Source organism: Lethenteron reissneri, chromosome 50, assembly GCF_015708825.2.
Source record: "Lethenteron reissneri isolate LAM-NWPU_2019-01 chromosome 50, ASM1570882v1, whole genome shotgun sequence".
Taxonomy (NCBI): domain Eukaryota; kingdom Metazoa; phylum Chordata; class Hyperoartia; order Petromyzontiformes; family Petromyzontidae; genus Lethenteron; species Lethenteron reissneri.
The window spans coordinates 6,587,694-6,613,081 of record NC_083828.1 but is presented as its reverse complement, the minus strand read 5'-3'; the positions used below and the strand labels follow the sequence as shown (position 1 = coordinate 6,613,081).

At 49.2% G+C, this 25,388-nt stretch overlaps 1 protein-coding gene across 1 annotated transcript in view; it reads right to left on the bottom strand.

The window, feature by feature from the left end:
- The window catches only part of ABHD2 (abhydrolase domain containing 2, acylglycerol lipase), a 42,385-nt gene extending 18,229 nt beyond the window's left edge, over positions 1-24,156 (bottom strand). The window contains exons 1-4 of the mRNA XM_061572463.1: positions 24,070-24,156; positions 23,522-23,746; positions 10,859-11,034; positions 6,977-7,144 (exon numbers count right to left, since the gene is read on the bottom strand). Coding sequence (XP_061428447.1) covers positions 6,977-7,144; positions 10,859-11,034; positions 23,522-23,724 — 547 coding nt within the window. The 5' untranslated portion in view covers positions 23,725-23,746; positions 24,070-24,156. The remainder of the gene's footprint in view (positions 1-6,976; positions 7,145-10,858; positions 11,035-23,521; positions 23,747-24,069) is intronic.
- Positions 24,157-25,388: the final 1,232 nt, after the last annotated feature.

The window sequence follows — 25,388 nt, the reverse complement described above, 5'->3', positions numbered from 1 at the left end:
CACGCCGTAAGACCCGCGGTTGACAAGCGCTATTCCTTTTTCACGTCCGTCACCTTTAAATTAGTTAAATTACGTGCGCTCGGCCATACCAACTCACGCACTTTAGGTGGGGGGGGGGGGGGACCATGCCAAGTCACACGCGTTCGGTGGGGGTGAAGGGGAAATTTACTTTCGCCTTAAAAATACTATACAAATACACACAAAGCTGAGGCAAATTCTTCAGTCTGATATCCCCTCCTCACGCCAATGCGTCCAGTTACTGCTATTAAGTCCGGAGCTATTATTTGTATAGCGCTTAGATAGTATTGTAGCACGGCCGGGGGGATGGTGCGGGGTGTAGCAGCCCAGCCCCCAGCCTGCCGGCTGGGCAATCTAGGCAAGACCGGGGGCTCTGCACGGGACTAGGCCTCACCACGCCACTCTGACAGGCTCGTGGTTTGTGCTATACAGTCGATATATACTGGTATAGAGTCAGCATGTACTACTGTTGTGATAGCACGTACCACCAGTCAGTCAGAGCGACCTTTTACGTGAAACACGGAAAGCTAAAAAGGGACTCGGTGTTTCAAGGTATCTCGTGCTTACTTAATGGCGTGCAAGGTCTACGAGCGACCATTAAAGGGCTTAACGGTTCCTTAAATGAGATGAGAGACTGCCGTTGTTGCGGGCAGACAACAGCATCTGCGGCCTCTGGGCTCGCTGATGCAGCCAAAATTAAACAGAAGGCTCACGGGGATGACTGACTGGGCTGGGATAAGTGGCAATCCAAGGGAGCTCAGAAGGACTTCTGTGCCGTCCCCTTCGACACGCACACATTCTGAACAATCGTGAATGCCTGTAACATTATTTGTTAATCTGTGTATTTAATTGCAATTTACATCACACGCTGGGCAGCGGTGGCTATGCACGTGGCCTGTAATCTCAAGCCGCACCTTACCATAATAAAGGCTCAGTCCTTTGTTATGTAGACTAGCCGTAGTCTCAAGCCGCACCTTACCATAATAATAAAAAGGGGGCCGTTCCTGGCCCATCCCCCCCCCCCTCAACCAGTATATATACGGGGTAGTAGCTCTTGGAATCTCTCATTTACTTCATACAGCAAGCGTGCTGTGACGGTTCCACCTGAAGACGGAAGCTTGTGTTGCCCCCGAAACGTCGTGATTTTTATTTAATTTTTAATTTTACTTTTATTAATTTAAATTTTTTACCTACGTGACTTTACCGAAAAAACCTAAGAATAATCGAGCACTGTTGGAGGCAGCAGCAAGTGTTGGTGGATCACTACACAGACGTTGTCAAACTCCCTCCCCGTGGGCATTGAAGAGGTGCCACTCCCGGCTCGCCAGGGCAAGGCGGTACTGAGAAAAGTGCGGACTAATATCATGCATTCATTAATCACCCCCCTCCCCTCTGCCACATCGCTGAAGATGGGCTCACAAGTGATGCCATCACATCTACCCCTCTATTTAAGGAACGAAACACGAGGATTCCTCCACAAATCTGGCTGTCGCCTGACGAAGCCAGTTGTAATTACTGGTGAAACGTCGTACTCGGATTGTAAATGTTGTGGCTTTGCTCGGGTTTAACAACACATTCATATATTTACGCGATCGAACCCAAAAAAAACTGTATTACAGATGATATTGGCCGCTAAAGCCAAATTGTTAAACTAATATAATTTTTCCCTTCCGTACGGGATAGTCTCTTGACCCCTCGTATGTGTGGCTTTTCTCCGAGCGCTTCTGGTTTTCTCTCGCATGAACAAACCCGTTAACTAAGCAGAGCTTGCGAAATTGCTGGCGCCGGCTCATCGCCCGGCTGCTGCTTTCTCACTTGTCTGTGGTTACTCATGAACGACGAGTCGTTCCCGATATCTCCATATATATAAAAGGCAAAGCTGTGATTATGTGTGTCTGTTCAAACTGTTTAGCGTACTTCCCGACATGCAACAAACTGGAAATTTGGCATGTGGGTACTTTCCAGACTGTACATCCTGCAGAAATTATAAAAATACACTTTTGTTTTTTTTGGGGGGGGGGGCTCAATAATGCATACATTTTTTGCACGGCAAGTGAGCTGTGACGTCACATCTGTCATGTGATCCGCGCATGTGGAAGCGTAACGCATTGTAGTGTAGTGGTTAGCGCGCCGCGCTACGAACCCGGCGACCCGAGTTCGATTCCCGCTCACGGCCACCACCGGTGACGATTATTTCAACCGGTCCTGGGCCTCTCCTAGGTCGACTCAGCCTGAAACAAATAACTGGTGTGTTGTGTGTGAACATCGCCACTGGGGAGACAAAGGCGGCCGGGCGTGGTGAATCCAAGTCCCGGGCGAGGCCGGGTAGTACAGCTAGTAATTAATAACTAGATGGGGGGGTCCCCGTTACCCGGTCCCAAGGGTACTTGCACTACTGTCGTGTTTTTGTGCTGTTTGTTGTTGTAACATTCTCACCTGCCCCTACTGGACATCTGTGAAAAAGAGCTTCATAGCTCATCGGATCCCTCCAGGATAAATAAATGTATGATTCTGATGTACGTCAGTTCAATGATGCCAAATTAACGGCTGCAATGAAAAAATCGCGTCGCCGCCATCTGCTTTGATCCACATTGCTCAGCGTAGCTTTTGGGCTGTGCAGAATGTACCACTCAATTAATGGGGGAGAACGATACCAATAGTTTTGCATACTGTAAAACATACAAAAACAAACCAAGACACAGCATGATAAAATTACTAACTATTATTGTACAATGATTAACAAATTACAACTTAAACAGGGTTAAGATTTATTTGTAAAACTGAAATAATGGGATTAAATCCCCCAGGTGATTGATAATGGTTTCTCTCTCCGTGGGCCGGAAAGAAAGGGGGTTTACATTTTGGAGGCGAGGACCACGTGACACATACACACACGCAAGCGCGCATGAAACTAACTTTCATATACAGATATCAAGAGGACTGCAGAGCGTGGGCAACTATTGACGGCTGCCGCCCACCTGACCCACGGTTCTTCAGCGATTGCGAGGGACAGCGCGCACGACCCGACGACGATGACGCTACGCAAAACTAAACATCAAAACAATATTCAGCGGGAGTCAATCTCTCTATACGCCTTCAGCTGGACATCAATTGCCAGCTCGCATGTGTGTATATATGTTTCTCTTCGAGGGCTGCTGTAATATTTGCGAAGGTGCTGAGCCATTACAGCCTTGACGCTGGACAAACACGGCAGTCTGGTCACGCCTGCAGCTGCGCGTGCGTACGTGGGAGGGAAGGCGGGCGGGTGCCGTTGGGTGTTGGGTTGCGACGGGAGGGATTTTTGTTGCCGGTGGGACAGCTCACCAGCCGGCTCGCTGCACTGGGCGAGGCGGTGCGTTTCAAACGCCGCGGTGGCTCCCCAGCCGCTTCCTGCCCCCAGCGCGTTCCAGGGCAGTGCGTGTTGTGAGCGCGTGATGTGTGCGCGCGGGTTGGGGGGGGGGTGGCAGGAGGAGGCTCGTGAAGGACGCCGCCAGGCAGTTGGAAGGCACTCGCCCTCCAGCAACTTCGGAGGGCAGAAGAGCGACGCTCACAACAACGAGCGGAGGCGCTGGGCGGCTAAAATGCAGAAAGTTGCCACACTAGGCGGCACAGCTGGTACATTTGTCAGTCAGTCGACCCATGGCACCTGGACCTCCTGTGAGCAAGCCTTCAGCACGTCACGTGACCTCAAAGTGCACCTGGCTTGGCACGGGTGCTGTGGTGAAATCACTCCCACTTAGTGGTGAATGGAGACTTGTTGTTATAGCAAGTGTTGTTGTTATAGCGCGCCGTACTACAAACCCGGCAAGCGGGTTTCGATTCACCATCACAGCAAACACCAGCGACGATTATCTGAACCGGTCCTGGGCCTCCCCTAGGTCGACTCAGCCTCAAATGAGTACCTGGTGTGGTGTGTAAACATTGCCACGAGGAAAGGCAGCCGGGCATGGTGATGGCCACCCACCCCCTCGTGTGCCATGCCGGCCTTCATAGGTACTTGCTAACAGCACTTACCCCAACAGCCTGTTAAAGCTATACGGGGGATCTTTGTATTTGGGTGTGTGCGTATTGCATAACGGGATGCGATATCGTGCGGGGGCTGAGTCGCGCTACGCGTATCACCGCGACAATTAAAATGGAACAAAAACAAGCCAATTATTATCATGAAGTGACTTGTTTATAATAAAAGAATACGAATACTGTATAGAGATCTTTTGTGAATTCGCTGCTGGGTGACGGCCTCTTCCCTGCAGTGTCGGTCATGGAGGTTACTTGACCATACTTCACCACGGTGGTCAGCGGTGTGGGGGTGTGTGAAGAGGGGGGGGCCCATTCAGATATCGCGAAATTGGTGGTAGGGCTTCCAAGAACAACTTACATTCAACGTGCATACGGAGCTGCAAGCGATCGATTCTTATACACATGAGTACACACGATTTGAGACGTATCGTGAGCACGGGAACTGATGCTACTGCGACAACCTAACCAAGCCAATCGCTCACCCACGAAGTTATTCCTTTGGACTCTTTCGTTTTTTTCGGTAAAGTCACGTAGGTAAAAAAAATAAGAATAAAATAAAATAATGATAAATGAAAATAACTCAATTAAATCACGACGTTTCGGAGGCAACACAAGTCTCCGTCTTCTTGTGTTGCCTCCGAAACGTCGTGAATTAAGAGTTATTTTCATTATTATTATTTTATTTTATTTTTTACCTAAGTGACTTTACCGGGAAAAAACCTAAGAGTATGAATCCTTGCAGTCACGAAAGCTTCAAATCTAGAATTATTCCTTTGGACTTGCCGCCAGAGAAGAACCCACAGGGTCCAACCTACTCGCTGTTCCCAACCACTATTGGCACCGGTGCTGCTCTGCAGGATGACTATGACACGCACGATAACCATGTCCCTGCATGATCTACCAACTCGGCTGATCGACTCGTCGACGCCAGCTGCAGCGATACGGGCGTTTGCACTACGAGAAATAAACGCTCACAAACGTTAAATGGCAGGTCGGATAGATCAGCGACCACGCCCAAGCTTAGAAAGGATTGAGCCATTTCCTCATGCAGGGGCAATGGAAATGCCTTGTGCTCAACGCAGAGTCACCGATGTTATTTATTTAAAAACCGCATGGGCAGGAAGTCCACGTTTAATAGAGAAAGAATGCAACTGCTTTTAAACTAACCATTCTGTACTGTTTTTGTACGGATGTCACGTATGACCGACCCATTTAAAATAGGTTCAATGCTCAATCGCGGTCTTATTTATTCCGAATGGAATGTGCGATTGCACCGTCGTTCCGAAGTTCACACCGCTGCGTAGGTTTTGGACATCGTGCCAAGCAGGTGTTCCGACGCGCTTGCACGATGTCCGACGTTTTGCTCTCCGTGCCAGGAGCTTCTTCAGGTAGCGTCTCGCGTTGTCTTAACGGGGCTATTTTTTTTATTTCCCCGTTGAACTTAGAGAAGTTCAGCCACCGTTACTACGACAACCGATCACGTAAATGGCACGCGCTTGAGTCGCGGTGGAATTTAAACACGGCCTTCACTATAGTTGCACTGGCACGCGAGCCGACACACCCACCGCCCCCCCGCCCTTAAACTTTCCAACGACAGGCAGCAGCAGGTCGTGACGACCTTCGCGTTAAGGTCACAACGACCGTCACAGAGAGCCCGGGGGGGGGGATGTCCCCCTCGAGTAAAGTGAGATGAACCGAGGGAGACCACCAAGTGGGCAGTGCCTTGCGCCGACATGTTTAAAAAAACTAATTTTTATTTGACCAGGTAAGGCCCACCGAGCTATACAGCTCTTCTTCAGAAAGTGACCTGCCCACAAATGATAGCTCAACGAAAGTGGCTTATCATCATGTGGACATTTACAGCTGCCAAATACTCCCAACATGCATGTCGCTTCTAAACGTGGAGAGGAAAAAGCGGAGGTCCCGGGGAAAAATCCACGCGACCACGGGGAGAACATGCAAACTACAGTGGTCAGGATTGAACCCACAACCTCCCGTATACTAGGCAAGGTAGTTAACATCTTGCCCACTGTGGCACCCGTTTCTAATGAGCCGCTCCGCGCTGACTAGCCCCGACTGAACGTGTGAAAAAGAGCTTTGTAGCTCATCGGATTCTTCTCGTCTAAATAAAAAAAAACTCTGATTCGGGGGCACCGCGCCTTTGTCAACAACGCCGGCACCGCCCGTTGCCTAGCGCCTGAATCAGGGCCCTCGATTGCGATTCCCTCGCCTGACAACCGTTGTGCGTGTGTGCGTGCGTGCGTGCGTGTTTACTCGCACGCACACACGCACACAAAGACCTCCTCATGTGTAGCCCACACAGGCTGTCGGGGGAGAGTGCTGTTAGCGAGTCTGTGAAGGTTGGCACAGCGAGTGAGCGGGTGGGGTGTGGCCAGCACCACTCCCAGCCACTTTTGTTCTCCTAAGTGATGATGTTTTTCACATATTTGAGGCCGAGTGAACCTAGGCGATGATCGGATGAGATAATCGCCACCGATGTTGATCGTGAGCAGGTAACGAACTCGAGTCGTTCATTGCGCAGCGTGCTAACCACTACAGCTCTACTCCCCATCCACACCCACATACACCTAGAAAGACTAATGCCCGTATAGCCTCAAAAAAGACTGTTGAGGCTAGTGCTTAGAAATTAGCACCTATGAAGGCCCGCGTGGCACACGAGGGGGTGGGTGGCAAGCACCACGCCCGGCCGCCTTTGTCTCCAAAGTGGCGATATTCACGTATTGCACCAGGTACTCATTTGAGGCTGAGTAGATCTAGGGGAGGCCCAGGACAGGCTAAAAAAGAATTGTCACTGGTGTTGATGGCCACGAGCGGGAATTGAACCCAGGTCGCCAGTTTAAAAGCGCAGTGCGCGAACCACTACACAATGCTCACACATGACACACGCACACACCACGTCACAAACTGCCATCCTCACCGTAGGTGAACATTCGCGGTGCGGTGAGCTTGATGCTGGCCAGGGCTCCCAGGTGGTTGAGGACCGCACAGCGGTAGCCAGACCTCTGCGCGTGGTCCACAAACGTTCGGATGTACGTCTTCTCGCTGTGGTTCGCTATGCCCGGGCAGATCACCATCGTGAAGTCCTCTGTTGTGAGACATAGCACAGAGGAGTGAGGAGTGGGATAGACCAGCGTGCACGTGTGTGTGCGTCCACTCGCTAAGAGCACTTGCCCCAACAGTCTGTCAAAGGCTATATGGGGGATCTTTGTCTTTGTGATAAATGGGAAGATGAGAGTGGTGGCTGAGTAGCTGGATGGATGGATGGCTAGGTGGCTCGCTCAGAGGTCAGAAAGCTGAGCCGGCCTTGCAGAGGGCCTGGGTTTCAGCCGCCTGATCGTCTCAGCCCAGTCACACCAACAATAACTGCACAAAAAACGATACAATTTAATATTTTTTTGCATGCATAATTTGGCACCAATTCTAACTTTGTGATTAACATTTTTCAGTTTGCCCGACACGAGACGTTTATTTGCGGTGGAGCGTGTGGGAAATGGCTCTGTAGTATCACCTTCCCCGGGGTCGTTATACAAACATGAGAGTTCCAAATTGGCATTTCGTCCCAATAAATGAATGCCGAAAGCGCAGCTTTCAATTGTGATGAAAACAATCAAAAGAGAGAACTACAACAACCAGAGACACGGCGACAAATTGCCAATCCGACTGCTGCCAATTATCATTTCTAGCAGTGTGCCTTGCACCAAAGCATTCGCGTGACCTTATTTAAGCCGATTTCAACCAGACTCAATTTTTATGTGCCCAACAGAAGCCTCTTCTTTTGCAAGCGATCGACGTTTCAGCCCCACGATTTTGTTTTGTCGAGAGAGTGATCTTTGCATAAGAGGTTTTTTGGGTTACATCACGTAAATATAAATGCGTCGTTAAACCCGCCACCGCCCGACACAGCCAGCTAGTATGGTTTGTCACGTAAACAAAATGTGGCAATTCGTTACTAGTACAGCACACCGGTGTGTTGTAAAGTAAACCCACAACATTTACAATTTGAGTATGACGTTTTACCAGTAATTGCATCTAGCATCATCAGGCGGACACCCAAATCTGGCTGTCGCTTGAAAGCCTACGTGTTAAAACTGACAGTAATCTTTACCTGCGTTCACACCTTCCGCGAGCACCAGGCCGAGGGGTTGCTGATGACTTGGCCAGGGGGAAACTAAATAGACCATAAATACCCCAAAACATTTACATCCAACTTAATAAGGTGCACAAGAGACTGGTCGGGGTGGAGCGGTGGTGAAGTGGTTCGCGCATCGCGCCGTGAATGTGACGAGACTCGAGTTTGACTCCCGACCATGGCCAAACATCACAGGGCATTACTTCTAGATTTGAAGCTTTCGTGACTGCAAGGATTCATATTCTTAGGTTTTTTTCGGTAAAGTCACGTAGGTAAAACATTAAAATCAATAAAAGTAAAACAAAATAAAAATCACGACGTTTCGGAGGCAACACAAGCTTCCGTCTTCAGGTGGAACCGTCACAGCCACGACAGCTGTATCAAGTAAATGAGAGATTGCAAGAGCTACCACTCCGTATATATAATGGTTGGAGAGGGGGGAAGGGCCAAGTACGGCACACTTTTTTATTAATATGGTAAGGTGAGGCTTAATAGACTGAGCCTTTGTTACGGAGAGGTACGGTTTGTGACTAAGCACAGGGCATCCCCGACTTCACTAACTTGCACTCACCGGTGTGGTGAAGTATGGTCACGACCCCTGCAGTCACTCGAGGTCAGTACATTCAACACAATGTAACAAAAAAAACTGAATCGTGATAATTTATTGAATAAGATAAAATAACGCCCCCCCCACGACTGACACAGACAGGGCTTCAACCAGCCGTGGATTGAATAGAGGCTGGTAATGATGATTATTATTTGTTATTATCGAACGTGAGAATGGTGACTCCACGTAAAAGAATAAACAATTAAGTCAGACTAAACAGCGAGTTTGGGGAACTCAGCATTGTGCTGCGAGCGTTTCTAAAGACGAGCGCATCGGCAAAGATTTACCGAGCTCTCAATCCACTTTAATCAAGCGAGAGGAGCCATTACCCATTAACGGGAATTAAATCAGTTGCCGCGGCCAACGTTAGTATGGGAAAAGGTTTCCCCCCAATTCAATACATTTCACTCTGTACTGGGCAAGAGCTGCGTTTTAAACGAACAACAACAACAACAATGCCACGACTCTGCCTGTAAGGCAACAGCAGCAGGAGGAAGAGACCGCTTGGATTGAGAACATCTCTCGTCGCCATTGTGCTGTCAGCGTTGCGTCACGAGATCAAGAATCTACTCGGAACTCTCACGCAACAGTACGACCCTGAGCAGTCGTAGAGAATGGCCCGCAAAAGCGGACACCACAGAGCTACCCTCTGAGCTCCCTTTAAAGTGACATCTGGATCACAGGGTCAGGGGCATAACTTTTCCACCCACACTGCCCCCGAGCGTAATGTTCGTCGTGTGACGGTCCAACCTATATATTTGTTTTACATTCTCAAGAGCTGGAATTTAGAATAATTACGTGCAGAACCAAATTTAATTACGGAGTTTTTTTGTGCGGTTATTGCTGAATGGGCAAAGACCATCAAATCGCTGCATTTGGGAACCCGGTTTAATCTACCACGGGCGGCTGAAACCTGGATTCAAGCCCATGTCTGTGAGCTCTGAGCCACCCGGCTTTCTCACCATGAACATCTGAGTCTGAGCATTCACTGATCTAACGAAATTAACCATTTAGCTTAGCGAAAAATAGCAAAGCAAAATGTATCGGCGAATACGAAACATCTAAAAGACAATTCAAACAATGCACCTCCTTGAAATCACTTTAAACGAAAAACTATTTGCCCAGGGGCCAGGCGAGAGCGGACAGGCGGGTGGCGAGTGACGCACGCGACTGGCGCAATGAGGTGACACGTCGTTGTTGAGAGATAAACCGGGGACAGAGGTTGTGCAAGTCCAGCCTCCCCTCCTTATTCACGAACTTGCCATCCGAGATTTTGGCTATTCGCGAATCGCATCTGGAAGTCTACACAACTGCGTCAAGAGAGAGAAATTGATGATGAGAGAGAGAGAAAGTGATGATGAGAGAGAAAGTGATGATGAGAGAGAAAGTGATGATGAGGTAATATCATTATTCACAACATTTGCTATTAACGAGCGTTACCAGAATGCATCCCTCGCAAATAACGAGGGAATACTGTATATGGCAATCCACTGCTGGATGAGAGCTTCCCCACACCGTACAGGTGAGGTTTTTTTTATTATTATTAAACCCGGAAAAATCCAAATACACGCGGGACGGGACGTCGCTGCGGTGTGTTCGATTCTATCTCCCGGCGCGGCAGTTGAAACGACGGGGGCCGAGTTTCTTGCACCCACCCCCACGCCATCCCCCTCCCACCTCTGCTCTACTTGGCAGCTGAAAATGATCACACCAAAAAGAGTCGATTGAAAGGTCGCGCGCTGGTGGGGTAAAGCATGGATACTCCCAGCTCTTGCACGACGTTTGGCCAGCGTGGAAGAGTAGGCCGAAAGATACCCTCACAAGAGGAGGGGGTCGGCAACCAAAATAACAAGAGCCATTTTTTTTCTAATTGCATCCGAGTACGAGACTGGTGGCCGGCCTTCATAAATAACGTCACGAAGTGGTCCTCAAAGAGCTGAACGCGGCTCCGGAGCCGCAGGAGGCCAGCAGTGGCACGAGAAAGACATTTCAGGGCTGCAGGATTTGTCTGTTGCATGCGGGGGGTGGGGAGACACAGCGTACGTTCCGACTCTCGCGCTCACCTCCGGTGGAGTGGGGAGCCAGCGCCTCGAAGAGGTCGAAGGTGGAGGACGACCCGTCGGGCATGAGCACCGTCTTGCGGAGGCCGTGCGGCTGCGGGCAGCTCACGCGGCCCATCTTCCCGTACAGCACGGTCTGCACGTGCCCGCTCTTGCCCCAAAGCAGCGGAGGCACATACCTGCTCGTGCACACACACACAAAGACAAAGATCCCCCCCCCCCGTATAGCTTTATTAAATTGTCAGGGCAAGTGCTGTTTGCGAGTAGCACCTATGGAGGCCGGCACGGCACACGAGGGGGTGGGCGGCCAGCACCACGCCCAGCCGCCTTTGTCTCCTGAGTGGCAATGTTTTTATATGCTGCACCAGGTACTCATTTGAGGCTGATTCGACCTAGGGGAAGCCCAGGACCAGTTCAGATAATTGTCACTGGTGTTGGCTGGGCAGTCACAGGACAGACACCTGGGCCTGTCTTGTGACTTCCTTCCAGCGAGCCCCCCACACTTTGTGATAGCCTCAAAGTGCACGTAGCCTGGCACAAGCGCTGTGGCGATTTCACCGCTACTTGGTGGTGCACGGTGGCAGTCGTTGTTTAACAGTCCAGTGGCATCCAGTGCCGTGAATCATCATCATCATCATGGCCAAGGACACTCTTCGGTCAATTGAACATTACGTAAATATAATTAAAATAATAACGATTACAAACGCTTCTATCAAACCACTGCTGGAAGAAGGACTCCCACACCGCGTCGGCTGTGGGTGTTCATTGGACCATACTTGACCACGCGGCTGTGGTGGGGTTACTCCGGTTCCACCATTAAAAAATACACTCCATTGCTGAGCAATCCATTGCCAAGCAATGGCGATGGGGCAGTGTTTTGGAACTCAATCAAAAAACACAAGTTCCAGTTCATCCCTTATGCCTGAACAGACTTTCAACCGTGTCTCAATGGACTCGGAAATGAAAGGCCAGTGAACCGAGGATGCACCAAGCACACGGCGGCGAGTCCTGTATTTTATTCCACACACAGCGGAGAGAGAGAGGGGGGGGGGGTGAACGTTTAACGGTCGGGCGATCTTTGATGAATTAAGTCGTCCATGTCTGCGAGCCGACGCTGTGTGCTGGCCAGGGGCGGGCGGCGGGCGGCAAAGCGGGCTACGCCCTGGTTTTATTTACGGCACGGAGGAGGAAAACAAGCGGACCACTTCGAGCCTTGGCAACAAGGGCGTAATCTCTCTCTTTCTCTCTCGGGTCGACCGTCCCCCCGGAACCGCACAACGTTAAATATTTAAAAACGCTCGCCAAATCCCTGGCTCTGTTGTTGGGTACGGAGCGCGACCGAATCACCGCGCGCCCGGCCTTCTTTCTGGCTTTCCTGTAGCCCGCAACAGCAGAAGCTCGCCGTGGCACCGACAAGGAAGCGGAGTTAAAAAGTAAATGTCATGTTTTGCAAGCTGTGGGGGGGGGAAATATCGCATTTGCCTTCGGAAGGTGTGATTGGCAATGTGAAAGCAGATGGGCAGCTGTCATGGAAAAACACAAAATATATTGGCCTATTTCCAACAGGTTGCTGCCAGGCCTAAACATGTTTGCATATTTTTGAAAATATTCATCTCAGCTCTGGTTTGTGTGGTTTGGGTGCCTGCCACTCCCATGGCGCCCCCCCCCCCACCCACCGTTTTAGGGGACCAATATACAATTTGTCTGCTTCTCTATAGGGTGGGTCTGTAATAGCAAACACAGCTTTGTGCTGCAGCTTCATTCACCCACTCTAGCCCACCAGTCCACCGGTAACTTGATTGATAATTATAACAAGTATTTTGCCCGTCCAAGGACGGGTGTATTGCAGTAAATCTGAAACTTGCAAGCGAAAAGCAGACCGCGATGTGATATATTCATTGCATCACATCGTGTGCAATTTGTAAGGGCGCGGTGACACAGACTTATTTAATTTAAAGGTTCTAATCCCTTGGTCATCATGATGTCCTTTTTACTTCGATGTCTCAACAGCGTTACGGAGATCACGTGACGTGAGGGTTCTGCCTTTGTAGTGAGGGTTGTCAGTTGACGCCGAGGAGGGGGGAGGAGGCGCCTCGCCCCCCCATGTGGAGTGACGTCACTTGCTAATTATTATGAATGGAGGGGGTGTCCATTTGGAGGACGTCACCTGTTCATGATAATTAATGAGGGGGGCTGGTCGACGTGGAGTGACGTCACCTGCTCATGATTATTAATGAGGGGGGCTGTTCGATGTGGAGTGACGTCACCTGCTCATGATTATTAATGAGGGGGGCTGTTCGACGTTGAGTTGCATCACGCGTGGGACACACAGACATTCTTGGCTCATTATAGTAGTAAATTGACAATTGTTGAGATTCAACAAAGGCCGTACATGGACGCAGAGAAACGGTGAACATTGTACGCGTGTACCTGTGTACATTACGCTTTGATTTTTAATTGGACTAGAAGACCTGCACACATGCACATTTACACAACGTAGGGATCGATGCGTTAATGCTCTCCCGTGGTTCGAATTGTCATTAAAGTTGTTCTCGTGAACACCCCGATACACTAGTTAACTTTCTTTCGGATCTGCAAGTGGTTTCTTAGAATGAGGTAACACGTGCATATCGCCCTTAGGGCACGGTCTGGAAGGTCAGGGAGAATCCCACGAATAGCCACATTTCCGAAATTATACAAAGCCGTAATGCGTTTTCTCAACATGTTTACAGTGATCACAGCCGCAAAATAAAACCAATTCCCTTTCTTGTGAACGTCGTTTCAAGTCATGTTACATTGTCAAAGACCTGTCAATGTCTCCCATTGCCATTAACAAGGGGAAATTGGCAAGTTAATTGTGCTAATTGAATGCAATTTGGCTCTTTGTCATCATTACAGCCCAGCTACCGCCTCTAAACTGGGAATGCAATTCTCGGACAGAGCCCTGGGTCCAAGAGACCTGGCACAATGTAGTCTTTGGAATACGCATTGCAGGCTGTTTTGCGTGGCCTTATACAAGACATTTAAGATCCTTTAGTCCTAGTCTCACACATTTTGAGATGAGTGAATGTCTCAGACTTTATTTCTATCAGCCGGTAAGGCCCGTAAGAGGTAGCTAGCCAGCTCTGGTACAAGGACGACCACAGTGAAAGACTCGTCGGCAGTGGGCGGTGGTTTGAGAACATCTGCAGGGCAGAGAATGTGCCAACCAACAACAGAAAACACCAACATTATTTACAATAAATCTGAACTCTTTGTAGCTCCAATTTTTTTCCCCAAAATCCGGAGGGACAAGGCTTTTTATTTCTCTATTTTTATTTTACCAGGGAAGCCCCACCGAGCTAGCGCTCTTTTTTCAGAAGCGAACTGGCTATGACAAATGACAGCGCAAAGAAGCGGCCGATCACGTGCCAACGTATAGCTGCCAAATGCTCGAAACGCGTGATGTTGAGTCTAAATGCGGACGGAAAAACTGGAGGACCCAGAGAAAAATCCCCGGGGAGAACTTGCAAACTCCAAATATACAGCAGGCATCAGGGTTGGGATCGAACCCACGACCTCCTGTATACCAGGCGAGGTTGTTAATATTGTGCCACAGTGGCTCCCTGCCTCTGGAAATCTATCGCCAAGTCATACCAAGAATGCTCTTGACAATAAAATCTTTAAAATAAAATGTAAAAACCTGTGAGTGAGCATGTTTCTAAGCTGGATTCATTCATCAATAGCTCCTCGAGTTTTAATTGTATAGTCTACGTAAAAATAATTTTAAAATATATATTTCATTGTATCTTATTTCAGAAGGTGATGGGTCTAGCCCTGCAATTGCTTGCTCAAACACACCACTGTTAGCAAAAGGGCCTCCGGTAGAAGAAGCTTAAGTGGTACTCTCGAGAAGGTATTTGGCCTACTCTTCCACGCTGGCCAAAACGTCTTGGAATAGTTGGGACTACACACATTTCACCCCACCACACACGACCAAGCCTATCGACTCGCCGCGTCGCACCCATTAGTACTACCGGGCGGACACAGAGGCGGCGCGAAGGGGGAGTTGAGAAACTGGCACCCAATGTTTCAACTGCCGTGCCAGGAGGTGGGATTGAACCGGTGACCTCCGGACCGCACGGCCAACGTGTGAACCATTACCCCAGGGCAACGGTCGAAGAGTGAACGGCATTAAATGAGACGGCACCACCATCTCGCCTAATGTGCCCAATTACGTAAACCCCAGAGAGTATTGTTAAAGGACTTTCTCACACCGGGCTAATGGGTTTGAAACCCCCCCCCCCCCCCCCCACCACCTAACCTCCCCCCCCCCCCAATTCCCCCCACCTAACTTCCCTCCCTCCCAACACTGTGTGGGGACACCACCGCAAAAAAAACACCGCAAGCCCATACGTGCATACATAACATCCTGGCTCTGACTGGCCGTACGGCAGCAGTCCGGGGCAAATTCCTGGTCGGCCGGTCCACTCCGAGGGCCGGTGGGCCGGTCTGTGTGAGGAAATTGCAAATGTGATCATGTGAGATTATTTCTAAATAATGCTTGCAAGAGAATATATTTTTTTATGTATATAATTTTTTTAAGTAAAAATATGTTATTACTTCTAATCTGTAATGCTTCATTACTTATTGATGCTCTCAGTTGGCATAAAAACCCATATTTGACAGCCCCCCAAAAGATTCTTCCTCACCGGCCCCATTTGTTTTTTGGACCCAGACAAAATGGGCCGATGAGATCGCAACGCAATTTGGGGCCCCCGCTGTGTTTACAAATGCCCCGGCCGATTTTTTTGCCCCGGTCCGTCACCGCATACATCCTGCGCGTACAGTTTGTACAGTACGACGATGCGGATTTTTCGTAAAAAAAAAAAAAAACGCCGGCAGGCGTCACTCCGGCACACATCGCCGGACAAAACCGGATTGGGAATTAGCGGGAGGTCGCGGCCCGTCGTCGCGTTCGGTCGATTGTGCGCATTCTCTCCAGTCGAGACTGAGGTGGCCGGAGAGCTGGGTATGTTTGTTAAGGTTGACGTACCGAAGGCTGCCTGTGTGTGTGTGTGTGATAGCCTCGGAGCGTGTATGGATGGATGTCGGGACAACTTTCATGGGGGGTAGTTGAAGTCACTTTGGCCGTGTCGCACAAGACGAAGAAGTGCGTGGCTCAAAAGGCTGAAGCTCGCATTCGAGCGCTGGGCCGCCACGGTTTGAGAGCTCGGCTTTGAATACCAAACTTTGATCCGTTCCGTGATTAAATAACGTTCGCAACAGAAGCGAGCTGATGGTCGCGGCCCAGTCACCGATGACTGCAGGCAAGGGAACTCACGGATCAATGTGGGTTTCAAATCCGAGTGAGTTCAGCGCAGGAAATTCAACAATTTTTATCCCATTGACAAGCCAAGGCGAGTCCTTTATGTGCCTAAAGCTGCCAAACTAAATGACGCGGAAGAAGCCTTTCGCGACATCGCCTTCCAATGACTTTCCGTGACACACAGAGTTGTGCACTACGAGCTGGGAGGGATGCGATGTCGTTGTCTCACAACGTGACGCCGTTATATTTGCTAAGAATGGTGTTTATCAAGCGCCCGATAAGCTGTAAATCAGTCGTGACAGTGAGCGTCACCGCAAGTTATAAACTTGCAAAAACGGCACGGAAGGAATGTAGGTGTTGTTTGCTTTAGGGTTAAGAAGAGATGCTTTGCATTACCATACAAAAAACCAGTTACTGCTTTGACGCACAAGCGTGTAGCAATGAAAGGAAGTTTTACTTTAGCAAAAGAGAAATTAAGGTGGCTACCATGGTGGTGTAAGGGTTCGCACACTGGACTTGCGATGCAGAAGTCACCGATTCGATTCCATCTCCCAGCGTGGCAGTTGAAACAATTGGCCGTGTTACTAAAAACACCACTCCACCACCGCCTTAATCCACCCATACATCGTCGTAAATTGGATCCACCACAGTTACGGTAGTCGACTGTCAGATCATGTGTGGTGAGATAAAGTGTGAATACCACCTCTTCTGTGACGACTGACCCAGTGTTGAAGAGTAGGCCAAAATCCTCTCGAGAGGGGGCTCAACAAGAGGTCCCTCGAGTGAAGGAGACCCTTCCTGTCAGGAGTGGTGTCAGCAAGCAATTGCATGGCTCCACCTTTACCTTTTGATGTACACATTTAAATGTTAATGTACGACCCGTAGCAATCCACCACCGGATGAAGATCTCGACCAGAGGTCGCAACCGGGTACCCGATACCCGTACCCTACCCGATACCCGTACCCTACCCGATACCCAGCTACCCGTACCCAGCCGGATACGGGTACGGTTACCCGTTTGCGACCCTAGTGCGGCCGGGTACGGGTAGCCGCACGTGACTCACCCCAACCAATGAGTGAGAAGTGCCGTGAGTCACTGGTGAGTAACCGTTTGTCACTCATTTCCCAACGTCTTGTCTCTTCTCACAATTCAGGTTCCCAGAATCAACCCACCCGCGCCTGCAACATGGCTTCATCCCAGAGGTCGCAATCGGGTACCCGATACCCGTACCCTACCCGATACCCGGCTACCCGTACCGGGTATCGGGTAGGGTACGGGGCCCGTACCCATACCCGGCCGGGTACGGGTACCCGTTTGCGACCCTGGTGCGGCCGGGTACGGGTACGGGTAAGGAATCAAAACCTGTTTGCGACCTCTGATCTCGACCCATTGCCATATCGGTGAATTTGGAGTTAATGGAGCCTATTTCACCATGCTGGTCAACCACGGGTTGGTGATGGTGCAGGGTGGGGGGGGGGCCCCAGTAGTGGATCTGAAATCGCTGGCCACCGACGTTAGCCGTGTCTGTAAATCGAACTCGGCGTCGCCGGGTTCGCGGCGCCTGGGGCGCTAACCGCCGCCCCATCCGGGTGACGGTGCTGGAAATCAAATAACGTCACGTGAGCTGACGCTGCACCGGGAGAATGGACAAATAAAATCGGTGGCCGGTCTCGGCAGGAAGGATGAGATACGTTTAAATGTTCCTGCTTGCAACTTCTAGATGGTATTTAAAAGCACGGCACGTCCTCTGCAAAATGCGAGGCTTTTGTTTCCAAGCACAGTGGCCGCGTTATCCACCCAGAACTGGTTTTCTTTGGAATCGGGCAATGGCTATTTTGCAAGTGTCTCACACGTAGGTAGGAGAGTGCTTGGAGGGGAGTAGAGTGAGATGAGAGGGGAGAGGTAGGAGAGTGCTTGGAGGGGAGTAGAGTGAGATGAGTGGGGAGAGGTAGGAGAATGCATGGAGGGTAGTAGAGTGAGATGAGTGGAGAGAGGTAGGAGAGTGCATAGAGGGGAGTTGAGTGAGATGAGAGGCAGGAGAGTCCGTGGAGGGGAGTAGAGTGAAATGAGAGGGGAGAGGCAGGAGAGTGCGTGGAGGGGAGTAGAGTGAGATGAGAGGGAAGAGGCAGGAGTCCGTGGAGGGGAGTAGAATGAGATGAGAGGGGAGAGGCAGGAGAGTGCGTGGAGGGGAGTAGAGTGAGATGAGAGGGGAGAGGCAGGAGAGTGCGTGGAGGGGAGTAGAGTGAGATGAGAGGGGAGAGGCAGGAGAGTGCGTGGAGGGGAGTTGAGTGAGATGAGAGGAGAGAGGTAGCAGACCCGTTGTGAGTCAAAAAATCCCTTCTCGATTTCCTGCGCTGCCATTAAGCTGTTTATTGGTTCAGTCCACCTGCAAACTTACATCCAGATCTAAAGCGACAGCTAATTCGCAGCCAGATCTACGGTGACACAGCAGTGATGTGCTCTGCAAGGGCACAATCACCAAGGCGATGACAATTGACGGAAGGCTTTATAATGACGACTGATAGAACTACGGTGATAACGCTGGTGACCGATGACCATGACGACGAGAATAATGGCGACTCGCGGATTTCCGAAGGTCAATAAATGACAACAAGCGATGGACACCGATTCGTAATCGTCCTTTTATCGATGATTGATGAGGATTAAGTGAGCGATGTTGGGGTGGGGAGGCTTTGTACACAAGATGTACATGGCAGGCACAAACATCGGCCTTTGTACCCTACTCCATAACGCTGACAAACGTGTGTGTCAACAAGTCGACATCTACTCAGAAGCAATATAATTTAAACTGTAAATGAGCGATGAAACTCAATACATTCATCAATATCAGCATGTGGTCTTAAAACAAGAAAATATTAGAACAGGCGACATTTCGGCCAATGGATCTTCATGGCACACAAAAGAAGGGCTATTGCATAAACGTCGCCTATTTTATAATTTTCTTAAGAACTCCTTTTGATGTTCAGTTTGTTGTTCTTCCCCCGCACCTCTGATGAGCGCGGTTAGCTACGAACGGTGCGAAAGAAGTTCAACATGCGTACATACATTGTGCAACCACTACCAACGAAGGAACAGAATTAGCGAATAACTTATCTACGTGAGCGCGGGTTAGAGCCGGAACCTCAAACAAGCATAGAGGCACAGCGAGATGGGTATCACAAGTCTATGCCGTGATGTAATGCTGCATATACAGCAGTCCATGTTTATATCTCGTACACATTACCCAGATATGACTCAAGGGCATGCAGAGATGCGTGTTGCTCATTCAAGTTATTTTTATACAGACTCTCATCACAATTTCTAGTGCAACAATTTTACACGAGCAGACTTTCAATTCATTTACTCGTTTATATGGTTGCAGAGTAGAGGGCCCGCATGACCAAAATGCCAAGCGGCTGGCAACAAATGGCGCTGCCGGCGGTATAACGCGTAAAATTGAATATGCTGATTGAATTGAGCGAAGTTATTGTCGTTATTATAAGAACTTGGGAAAAGAGACAATGGGAGGGAATTCCAAAACGGAGCGAGACATGTAGCAGGAAGTGTTGTGACCTGCAGTGTGGGGCGCCATGGTGGCGAGATGTTAACTACCTCACCTGGTACAGAGGTCATGGGCCTGATCCCGACCCTGAAGCCTTTACATATTTGGAGTTTACATCTTCTCGCCGTGGTCAAGTGTTTTTTTCTCCAGGTCCTCCGGTTTTTCCCTCCACATTTAGAATCAACATGCATTTAGGGTATTGGGCTGCTATATTATTTCCGCGCGATAAGCCACTTCGTAGAGCTATAATTTGTGATAGGTCGCTTCTGAAGGAGAGCTACATAACTCGGTGGGCCTTATCTAGCAAAATAAAACGTTTTAAAAAATAGTATAGTATTAAGCGGTGGTGGTGGTTGAACGCAGTGCGATGAACGAGACAAAACACTTGGTAAACCAAGTCCTCAGCACAGGTAAATATTCTATGGGTGCATCGCAACAGGGCGATTTGTTTGTATTAATTTAGGTGAGTCACAGCCGAAGCTTATCAGCTGCCTGCCAGCAGGAACATCGTCATTTGTAAACTCATTTACCCAGTCATGTGGTGCTACAGCAAACGGCATTTGACCCACAGTCATACAATTGCAAGTTAAAATCCAGGTCTGTGATGTTGAGTGAACTCGTTATCCGTCCATTGTCGATAAACCAATAACCATCATCATTTGATCAAGAAGAGACGCTGTGATGTTGAAACCCAACTGTAAATGTTGTGGGTTTACTCTCCAAAATAGCTTTGTGCTGAACTAGTAACGAATTGGCATGTTTTGTTTCCGTGACAAACCTTACTAATTAACCTCACTAATTACTAATTGGCTGTGTCGGGTGGTGGCGGGTTTAACGACACATTCATATTTACGCGGTCTAACCAAAAAACATCTATTATGGATATTGGTCGCGAAAGCCTACATGTTAAACCAACCAAACTGGGTTCCACGGTGGGCAGCATTAGGCAACAAGTTGGGTTAATTAACCCATCTGTAAGGACCCTTTGAGTGCTATCCCCCTACTCGGCATGATGGGTTTTCTCCGGGTACAGTAAAACAACTCTCTATATCAAAGAGAGGAATTGGACGAACGTACCACTGTAACAGGACCCGCCCCTCGTGAAAACAAAAATGGCTCGAGACACCACGTGAGCCGTTCCGGGAAAAATGATGCGAATTAAAAATAAAATCTGACCCAAAATAATCAATTCCCCTAACCCAATCATGGCCTGAAAACAAGGTCACATTAAAAACGGTAATAACAATAATATCACATCATTAACCCAGGAAATTCCTTAGCAAATATCAAGACACCGTTTCATGAGGTCGCGCATTGGAAGGTTTGAGCAATGCCATAAATAAGTTTGACGTAAAGATGTGTTTTAAACAGGCCAGGCGACTTCACAAAACGAGTGTGCACTCACTGCCTTGGTGGACGCGACAGACAAGATGAACATTACGATTCGTTTCAGACTTTAGAAATGTGACTCCCTGTCATGAATTCGCCCGTCTAAGCAAACACTCGCGCAACAATGGCTCAGAGTGACACGAATATTATATTGTGACACAACACACCCGCGTACAGTATGCCCATTTATTAATTTACACCTCCACTTGTACATCTAACAAGACCCGCAGGTAAAAACAAAAATATTTGAGCCGTGTTGCTGTACTGCACTGAATGCTCCCTATGATGTCTGTGAAAGGGATTTTTATCATAACACGGCAGCTTTTGGCGCACATAGCAGGATACACTATGCTAGTGGCCTATTGCCATTTAAAGACCCACAAATATAATCGGAGGAAATACACAATTTTTTTAATGTCTGGCCAAAAGACTCTTGTATTTTGTCTATGTCAGTACCTGTTCAAATAAAATCCACCGCAAATACGAGGAAACGGCACTCAAAACCCCGCAGAGATATATTCAAGAGCCAACTTGCTGTACTGCCATCTCCTCCAAGGTCACAGCAAACTCGTAGACCAAGGTAGCCAGCAGATTCTTACGAAATCTCTCTGTTATGCACCATCCCACGCCCCCAAAAGTGCTAGATCAAAGGCATGCACCACCATGCTTCTTCTTAGCTGCTAGTTCGTGTGGGTTGTTGAATGGTGTGCCCAGCACAGGTTCAGATTTCGCTTGCCACTTACGCTAGCCGCGGCTTTTGTTTACATACACAACCTATTTGTCAATCCGCTGATGGATCAGGGCCTCGACTTGACATGAAGGTGGCTAATTGACCATACTTCACTACATCGGTCAGTGTGGGTTGGTTAAGGCAGGGAGACTAGACGCGGAAGCACAGAAGTACAGTACAGCAATCGATATTTCTGCAACGCCCTATGATGACAACGTAGCCCATAAAACCTTTGTTATACATTTGTGGTCACACATCCAAGCACAATCCAGGCACAATAACTGATGACCTTCTGAGATGGGACGAGATGGTTCTGGATGTTTTCGTCATAAGGGAAAAGTTAATCAAGGAGTCCTGTATGTATGTAGAACTTCTTTCGCACCGTACGTAACCAAGCGTGAAATGGTTTGCTCACGCCATTGCTGGCGGATGGGTCTCCACTTTAAAGGGCTCTAGAAAACCACTCTATAGAGGGCAATTGGCCTACTCTTCCACGCTGTCAAAGACGTATTGCAAGAGTTTGTTCATCTTAATTTATAGGTCAAGACTACTGCTGTGAGTAAATAATAGCAGTCTTGGTCCTACCGTACCTAACCTGAACCACTTAAAACTGTAACCGCACTCCAAACGCCAAGACCCCAACTCGAACCGCTAACTCTAGCCATTTAAACCTTCACGATAACCAGAGGTGTCCCTGAAATATTTCATAAACGAAAGCCCCATTAAGGTCTGTAACTGGATACCAATCTTCGGGGACAGTATATTTTAATCTCACCTTCCTTTACCCCCACTTACCCTCGCTCAGAGGTGGTGCCAGCCCATTGGGAGGCTGGATGCTGAATTATTTGGGTGGGGGGGAATTCTCTTTAAATTAGGAAATAGTGAGATGAAAAGAGCTGTTAAAGAAATACTTAAGTCGCGAGAAGAGAGCCATTTAAATAAAAGACATATGTAGAATACAGATGCAGCTAGTTGCACGCACACATTGGTAGTAGACACGTTAAGAGATGAGCGTGTTTAATTTGGTTTACGTCCACTATCCTGTTAAGTTAATTCATCATCATACAATAATCAATCAACTCCAGATGGAGGCCTCTCCTCCCACCCTAAGCCGTCACCGTGCGACTCAACGAATCCAAGGGGCATCCCGCGTAAGTGCCGGGTTGTTTATCTCACCGTTCAATACCATCCAAAACTCGAGCTGACATTTCATGCCGGTCCAATGTTTTGCCAGAAATACAGGGCCCCCCGTGGAACTGCTTGGCTTCCTCGCCATCATTTACTCGGTTGTGTTTTTTATTCTCCCCGAACTGTGCCAAACAGGGCCGGCGTTAGTCTGGCGCTGGGCCCTGGCTGGCCCAACCCCAACTTCACAGCGGTGTTCAGAATCACAATCTCTCTCTTTAAGACTGGAGGAATCCAATTAGCTATGAAGCTTTTTGCTCACACACAATAGCTCTACTGCCCCCCCCCCCCCCCCACATCTTCTTGGTTCTTTCGGTATTATTTCCCTTCTACGTGACTTTACCGAAAGAAGCAAGAAGATGAATCCCTGCAGTCACGAAAGCTTTAAATCGAAATGCCCCCCCACAATTCGACAGGAGGGGGGCGCCTCTCGTACCCATCGCTGCTCTCCACCCTCCCTCCCCCCACAACAACCCCAGTCCGTCACTCACTCTTTGGTGAGCAGGGGACACGACTTGAGAAGATGTCGCGCCAGTGGCGAATCCTGGAAGAACAGATCGGGTGACGCCGTGGGCGACTTGAGATTCAGGCACCGTACCATCACGTACAGCACCGCCGCCACCGCCGCCAACTTCACGCCGTCGACCATTGCCGGCATCTCCGGCATTGCCGCGCTCACCGAGTGCACGTCCATCGTGCCGATGTGGAGGGATGAGCTTTGAGTTGTAACAAAAAATTAAACGATTTTAAATGAAGGTTTTTTTTTTTTCACCAACTGCGGCCTAGCACGCACTCTCGTCGGATAGTTAGCCCTACCGGCCGAGGTGAGGGGTACACGGTAGAGGTTGCGTGCGATGCCGGGGGGTGCGTCGGGGTGGGTGAAAATCGCAGTGTCGGAGCTGGTATTCCAAAAAAAAAAATTTTACGACGACAGCCAGTTAGGACACCTACGTTGGATGCGTTCCCTTATTAATGTTGAGCTACGGTGTTTCGGAGCGAGGAGAGAGAGGGGGGGGGTGCTACGCGCGCTGGAACTCACGGAGAGCGAGAGAGCCAGCAGCGTCCCGAAGGCTGAGGCGACACTTCCACCACAGAGACGGTGGTGGTGGTGGGGGAGGCGGGGCGGAGGCCAGTCACGTGCCCCTCGCCCGCCAATCCGGACGCTTTACAACGAGGCTCCGCCCAACTCGTCACAGGCTCCGCCCACTTCGCCATAAGCCCCGCCCACTTTGCTGCAGACCCCGCCTGCTTTGTCATAAGCCCCGCCCACCTCCTCACATACTCCGCCTACTTTGTCATAAGCCCCGCCCACTTCCCCGCAGGACCCCGCCTACTTTGCCACGAGCCCCCGCCCACTTTCACCGGTCCCCCCCACCCACCCACCCCCTCAAGCCGGCGTCACGTGCTTTTCACGTGATTTGCACTTTCTATGTCCTGATGATGCTGGTGCCACTTGGTTGCTGCTCCTGCTGCGGTGGCTTATCTCGGTGGCTAGGAGATGTTAGCTACCTCGCCTGGTATACATAATGCACGGGCATAATGCACGGGCATAAGTAGTGCTAATCACATACCTGCATTTCCCATAAATATGCTAAATTCCTCTTGATATGCAAATTATTTTGTCAAGGCGCCCTTTCCCCCCCTTCCAACCCAGCTTATATATTTGCTCCAAGCACGTGTGCTGTTTCATTCAGACGCTGTCGCCTCGACAGACCTGGTTTTCACCTGAGGACGGCTGCTTGCGTTGTGGCCGAAACGTCGTGAGAATTATTTTATTATGTTTTATTTTTATTATTTTATTACTTCCCTTCTCCGTGACTTTACCGAAAGAACCAAGAAGATGGTATACAGAGGTCATGGGTTCGATCCCGACCCTGACGCCTGTATATTTGGAGTTTGCGTGTTCTCCGCGTGGTCGTGTGGATGTTTCTACGAGTTCTCCGGTTTTTCTCTCCACATTTAAAAACATGCGTTTGTAGTATTTGGCTGCTTTACATTTCCTCCTAATGAGCCACTTCATTGGGCTATCATTTGTGGCCAGGTCGCTTCTGGAAAAGACCTTACCTGGTAAAATAAATTAATAACTCGACACATTCGTCGTTAATACTGGCTTAAAATATATATAATAAGCGACGTTTCGGGCAATGGCCCTACTTCACCATATCATGGTCGTAGCATGTTTTTTTTATATGCAACGACCATCGGTTTTTGCCGAAATCTTCGCTTATTTGTTTTCTCTTTTAGGGCCAAAGTTTTGTTGAAGAAAGAGTTTGAAGGACACACTTCGTTGTTTCATCCACCGCCCCTGCCAGTGCCCAGCTCAAAACGCACGCCGAGCAATAACTCCCGTATCGTATT